Source organism: Papaver somniferum, chromosome 1 (assembly GCF_003573695.1).
Source record: "Papaver somniferum cultivar HN1 chromosome 1, ASM357369v1, whole genome shotgun sequence".
NCBI classification, from domain to species: Eukaryota; Viridiplantae; Streptophyta; class Magnoliopsida; order Ranunculales; family Papaveraceae; genus Papaver; species Papaver somniferum.
Window position 1 is genome coordinate 223,062,697 of NC_039358.1, and position 6,433 is coordinate 223,069,129.

Genomic DNA, 6,433 nt, shown 5'->3' on the forward strand with positions numbered 1-6,433 from the left:
GTTTTATGGATGGTTCACCGTAGTAATTCTGAATTGTCCAACGAAGAAGTTTAATCAAAATCATTTTTGACGTAATTTGTTGTTTATCGTTTTTTCAGAAAACTACGGCTCAGGCAAAGTTTATTGAAGAAAACGGAAGAGAGTTTAAGCATTTTGAATTCTATGAACTTTATAAGGTTCGTGTCGCTGGATTTGATGTTACTGTTGGCATTATGGAATGAATCACTATATATGTAAGTCTAAATGTAACAAGCATCGCTTAATATTAAACGAAAGCAAAGTTTATTCAAGGTCTAAATATTTTCATTAAATTAATATTATTGCCACTTCTTTTTACAAGATATAAAATTTGACTGACTAACAACTTCAATAAAAATCAAGTACAATCTTTGGCCTCCTGTTTATCTTCATTTGACGTATCTTCCATTCAACGCGCTCACGAACTGTTTCCCCTTTGTTTTTAAATTTTTTGCTGTTAACTTTCAAAACCAGAGCTTTTCTTTGCCTTATAGCGGAACATTTTCTTGGATTAACTTCTAAAACTTGCACTTCCCTTTTACTATTTTCAACCTTTTTAAAATTTCCACATATCTTAGAAACATCAACTTCAAGTTTTACATCGCAAAAAAGTGTGTTATAGCCTTTTCAGACATTTCAAATAGATTAGTAGAGAAAATTCAAGAGAAGCGAATTTTGGTTTGAGGGGAATATTTGAAGATGTTGGTAATTTATAGTGGTAAAAATATGACAATTTTTACTTTTGAAAAAGTAGCGGTTGCAGGTTGATCTTTACCCGCCGGCGGGCTTATAGTCGTCCATGAGGTTTTAGGAAATCCGCTAGCGGGTTTACTTCATCTGCGCGTGTAATGATGAACCGCTCAATACTTTTACCATAGTGGAAATTGCAGTTTTCCCATCCACCTGGCTGATTAAATTTTTGAGTCTGCTAATTGCCATAGGAATTGTCCTTATATGTAAAAATGAATAGATTTTTGATATCTGAATATCCAAAACTTATCAATGTAAAGTCAATATCAAATATCAAAAGCAACACTACAAGATCGCTAATAGGGTTACCAAATTTTTTTGGGGAATACCAATACACATACTGTATAAAACAAAAAAAAAACAATTGCCTTTTGGTTGCTACACCCCCAAGCAATTTAACCCCATTAGTAGCCTTGTAGAACTGACTTCTCATATTTTACTTCTCCTCCAGTCCTAGACTCCTAGCTCGTCCCAAAGGTCCCGCAGAACTTTTGCCCCTAGACTTTGGACTGCAATGTGAGAGTGTGAGCAGAGTGTAACAATAAGTTGTGTGTTAAAAAGTAAAAAGACCTCAAAATGCCTGAAATCACACACCACTCTCTCTGCACTCTCGTCTTTGCAAAATTCAGAAGAAAAAGAAAACACTACCAAAATCTCACTCTGTAGCACTGTGAAGGAAGTTGGAAGAGATCTAAGATCTTTAAATCAAGTAAGTTATCTTCACATCAATCCTTCACTTAGAGTTCCATTTTCTTAACTTTTTTTTGTAAATATTTGGTCAAGTGTTCAGTTTATGAGAATAAAAGAACCAAATTCATGGTTAATTTTGTGTCATTTTAACTAAATCCTGGTCTGGGTTTCCTTAATTTCTCCCATTACTGTTTCTTTACTGGTGAAACGGATGATTTAAACTTTTTTTTTTCTCTTGATTTTGGTGGGTTTTGGGTGTAATGGTTTGATTTTTATTTCCAGTATTACTGCTAGAATCTAGGTTTACAATGGGTTTGGCTTTAATGGTCATTTGTACTGTAACTTGAATCTTTATGTGGTTTTAGATAGAAATCAACCTCTGTGTTAATTCTAGTTTTTTTTGTCCAAAATTGTGAATTGCGATTTCTAAATGAAATTGGTTATGTTTAAGGATTTGATGGCACATTTCTTTGCTATTTCAGTGGAATGTGAACCTGAAAGAATTGATGAGGATCCCGAAGTTATGGAAAGTTCTACTAGTAAGGAATCAGTTAGTTGTCAAGGAGATGTTGTTTGTGAACCACACTTAGGTATGGAATTTGATTCCGAAGAAGCTGCAAAAGTCTATTATGATGCATATGCCACACACATGGGCTTTGTCATGCGTGTTGATCGCAGGTCACTGCGTGATGGAAAGACATATTGCCGTCGACTTGTTTGTAACAAAGAAGGTTTTTACAAAGGTAATCCTAGTAAGAACGAAAATACGAAGCCTAGAACACTTACACGCGAAGGGTGTAAGGCAATGATCATGGTAAAGGAGGATAAATCAGGTAGATGGGTTGTTTCGAGATTTGTTAAAGAGCATAATCATCCCTTGGTCATTTCTTCTTCCCCCTTCCGTCGTAGCTGGCTTCAAACACAAAACCCTGTGAGTTTTCTTACTTTCCCTTAATGAAATTTACCACAGTATCACTGAGATGCGAGTTTGCATCTCAGAACCAATAGAAAGTGCACATGTGGATATTGCTAGGCCTCCGTTCCCATAAAATTGATATTTACTGTTTAAAGAATAACCTGTGTTTCCAGCCTCCTGATCCCTATTCTGTTTTCCTTTTGTACATGTAATTTGTGTGAATGTATGTCAATCAATGCCATGCTTAGGATCACAACAATCTTTTCAATGAATCTTTATTCTGATATGACTAAAAGGATCTGGAAGTTAGCTTCAATGCACTTTCCGGTATTACTGCTATATATAATTAAGCTGACAATCCTTACAAAAACATTAGCGGAAAACGTGACTAGGTACACCTCTTTATTTCATTTCCTAGGAATCATTCATGACCTTCTGATTAAGCAGATCTTGTGTTCCTTCTTTACTAGTATTGACAACGCGTGTTTATTGTGCTCTTTCACCACTGGAAACTTCTCTAATATGTATACTTCCTGGTTTACTACAGCATCCGTGTCGACTGTTCGTCCTGCATCCTCTCCCACTTTCAGTTGCATCTTTTTAGCTCTCTGTTGCTTGTTTACCACGTAAGTAATAGGTCTGCATAATTACGTCTAATGTGCACTTAAGTAGGTGATTGTTCCACTGCTATTTTAGTTTTGTGATTCTTAATCATGAACCACCACCTTTATAAATTCGGAACCGTGAATATGAGATCATTATCACCTGATTCAAGTTCATTATTTTACTTGTCTAATTACTCTCTCCGTCTCTCGCTCATTGAGTTATCACCTCAATCTTGAACCTCCCTTATACTAGATTTTAATCCAATTCATCTCTAGCCTACCCTGTTATTATTGTTCTTTATGTAGCTTGCTTAAGAATGTAGCTGTGGTTACATGGAACTTGCAAATTTCTTACTTTGTCTGATAGATATTAAGACATTACGTTCCGTCTACCATAATTCATGGAGGAAGTCGCTGACTTAAATTTGAAATGGAAGATCTGTAGGATTATTTAATCATCTGTTGGGTACTGGATCAGTAGATTCGTTACACATATATAGTGCAGGGATTTCTTCCTGCGGGATTACCCTCTCCACATGCATATATTATTTGGTATGTCGAGTCTAATTAAAGACTGAGAACTTATAAGCGTGAGTTTGTAATATGCGTCAGATAGATATCGATACTTAGCTACAGATTGGTTCATTAGGCACGAGTATTGTAGGTGATCTCAGAGGATAAGGGAAACAACCCATAAATTATGCTAATTGTAAGGAATTTATAAGATGTTCCAATCGGTATTAATAGTCTTTTGGATATCAATTTTATACCAGTCTAAGTTCTAAATTACTAGACAGGGTAATGCCCAATATTATTGTATGACTCCCACACAATATCTTATGCTTGTTGAGCAACTGTAGCATCTATAATTCGTACTTCTTTTGCAGGATGAAAAAGATAAGAAGATCCAAGAATTGGCGACTGCTCTACAGCGGGAGAAAAAGCGGTCTGCATCTTATCAAGCACAATTACATATGGTTTTGAAAGATATCGATGAACATGCAGAACACCTATCAAGAAAGTTGAAAGATGTTGATTCTAGAGGAAAAGCTTATACAATCACCTTACAGTCTCCAGCTGTTTAGAGTAAGAACCTCATGTGCTTACCATCTCTCTCTCTCTGTCTCTCTCTCTCTCAGAACATTTGTCCTATTCAAGCTGTTTATAAAGCTTTCTAATGTAAAGCTTCTTAAACTGTCAGGTGACTTCTTTCTGGTATGCCTAAATACTTCAAATGTTCTTGCTGAATTTGCTGTTGTAAATACAATTAAGATGGCATTTCCAAAGTATTAGCTTTGTTGTGCTATGTTTTTTCTGTCTCGTATGCACTGATATACTCTGGTTTTGTTAATTATTAGGTTCTAAGTCAGTTGGGTTTCCTCTTAAGAAATTTGCATGCGTCTAACAATTTGATCCATTTGGAAATTACCCTGGAATTTCATTTCATGAGATTTGGTTCAGACTCTGTTTCGACGGAGATTATATTTTTCAGATTTCTCTTTCGCCTAATCTAGGTTCGATTGTCTTTTCTCAGGCAAGTAACTCAGTCTTTACATCTTATGATACTAAAAAGCCTTCTTTTTAGCATTGGTATTCAGTTCTCTCACTGAAATTTGGTGTTTGCTTATTAAAGCTGTTGATTTGGTGTTAAACGTCAGTTTTTTTTTATATCTAGAATCACTCGGCTTCACCATTGCGAGTAACTGAGATTTTTTTTTCATTTGCATACCCCATGTGGCATCACTAGTTATTTCTTTTATTTTTCTCGTTCTTTGCTGAATTTTTGATTTGATTACTGTAGAGCACCCACTGCCTGAAGAAGATGGTGTTTTCTGGTCATCACATGATCCTAAGTGTTGGCTATTACACCCCAGGACAGTCAAACTCAACTATTTCAATGGGGTGCCAAATTGCCGATGCATATAGCTACATGCAATAAAACTCTTTCTGATGTATGGTGGAGTTCTTGAGACGATGACTGTTGAAGCCCTCCGCGTCTCTCTAGAAACTATGGCATTGCTAAGTTCTGAAAAACATTTAACAGGTGCTTTCAGTATGTCAGTGCTGTTATTATAGTAATAGGGATCATTTGTAAGTATCCTTCTGTGTTCTTGCTGAAGTATAATGAATATTCATTGCCTGGACCAGAACATTGACGTAAATCCTAGTACCATGAAAAATAGTGTATGGCTCGAAGTGTTTTATCTGAACATTGGTTTAGAGAATTCTTCAGTTTCTATGTCAATATTTCTTTGGTTTGAAGTGTGTGAAAGAGGAACTGAGTTAATCTCAAAGTAAACTAGTTAACCAATTGTGAGTTGTACAGAAGAAAACCCTGCAGAAAACTAGTATCCTGTAAATATTACTGACAGTATATACTAGTGATGAACACCATTTGGCAACATTTTTGTAATACTACTGCAGTTTCAGTGGACACTAATTGTGTCATTAATACTATTGGGGAGATGATTCAAATCCCTAATTATATTAGTTGTGTTCTTGACAGAAAACCAAGCATATAGGCTGGAACTGATGCTCCATAATCCGGATTGTGCAACAACAATTTAGTCCTAATCGAGTCTCAACAATTTAGTCCTAATCCAGTTCTGGTAACTATATATGGGGCTTAATCCCTGCAGTAATTCTGAATACTATTTGGAGAGAAAGGAACTACAAAGTATTTTAAGCTCGCTACCTTTACAAAACTGATGACGACCTGATTCAGGAAGCTAAGTCATTTGTCTTAGCCTGGGCAGCACCAGCAGGTCACGGTGTCCTCTTCAACTTTTCAAATTCAGTGCTTTCTACTTGGGATAACATCTTCATGTAATTTTGAGAATCTTGTTTATTTTCATCTACCACTGGTAGAATCTGTCATCATATAATTAGGAAGCTTAGACCGAAGGGTGGAAATTTGAAAAGATGAGACTGAAGGCTAGAGATCAACCGTTTGAACCGCCGTATGTAGGTGGTGGATTAATTCTGGGGATTCTAGATTAATTCCTTAACTATGCATGCATGTTGGAGACTAGGAAACCTAATAGATTAATTTGAACAGATTTGCCTTTCTTAAGGCTCAAGTTGTTTAATTATATACTGAAGTATAAAGCTAACGGGAAACATATACAAGCCTAATAGAAAACTGATTAGAAATCACTATAAATATATTAAGCTAGCTCAATCGGTGATACAGAGAAACTTAGAGAGAAAAAATAAGTGCTCGCAAGCTGGAGACAACAGCTGCAGGTTTAAGAAGTTATCAAGTTGCCTGATCATCACCGAAAACATTCAAGGTATGTTGGTTCTTTATTCTTTCTACTGATATTTCAGAAACAATACGTAGTGGTTATCTTCTCTAGGGTCTGTCTTATTTTCTTAGGTTATTAATTTTTCTTTCGATCGATTTCTATTAATAAAGATTTATGTGTGCAAGTTCTTCTCTAGCTAGTAATTT

At 35.7% G+C, this 6,433-nt stretch overlaps 1 protein-coding gene across 2 annotated transcripts; it reads left to right on the forward strand.

Moving 5' to 3' along the window:
- The first annotated feature begins 1,353 nt into the window (after positions 1–1,353).
- Positions 1,354–5,376, forward strand: LOC113316937 (protein FAR1-RELATED SEQUENCE 2-like). Of its 2 annotated transcripts, XM_026565100.1 has the most exons (4): positions 1,354–1,477; positions 1,941–2,389; positions 3,867–4,065; positions 4,781–5,376. In XM_026565100.1, coding segments are annotated over exons 1-3 (648 nt in total). In that variant the 5' UTR covers positions 1,354–1,476; the 3' UTR covers position 4,065; positions 4,781–5,376. The 2 variants fall into 2 exon arrangements, with proteins under 2 accessions (XP_026420885.1, XP_026420892.1); XM_026565107.1 differs by lacking the exon at positions 4,781–5,376 and having other exon boundaries at positions 3,867–4,521.
- Positions 5,377–6,433: the final 1,057 nt, after the last annotated feature.

What these genes read in the sequence shown, in the direction of transcription:
- LOC113316937 (XM_026565100.1), top strand. An exon ending in GGCTTCAAACACAAAACCCT is followed by an intron (nt 2,390 to 3,866) that starts GTGAGTTTTCTT and finishes CTTCTTTTGCAG; the next exon opens with GATGAAAAAGATAAGAAGAT.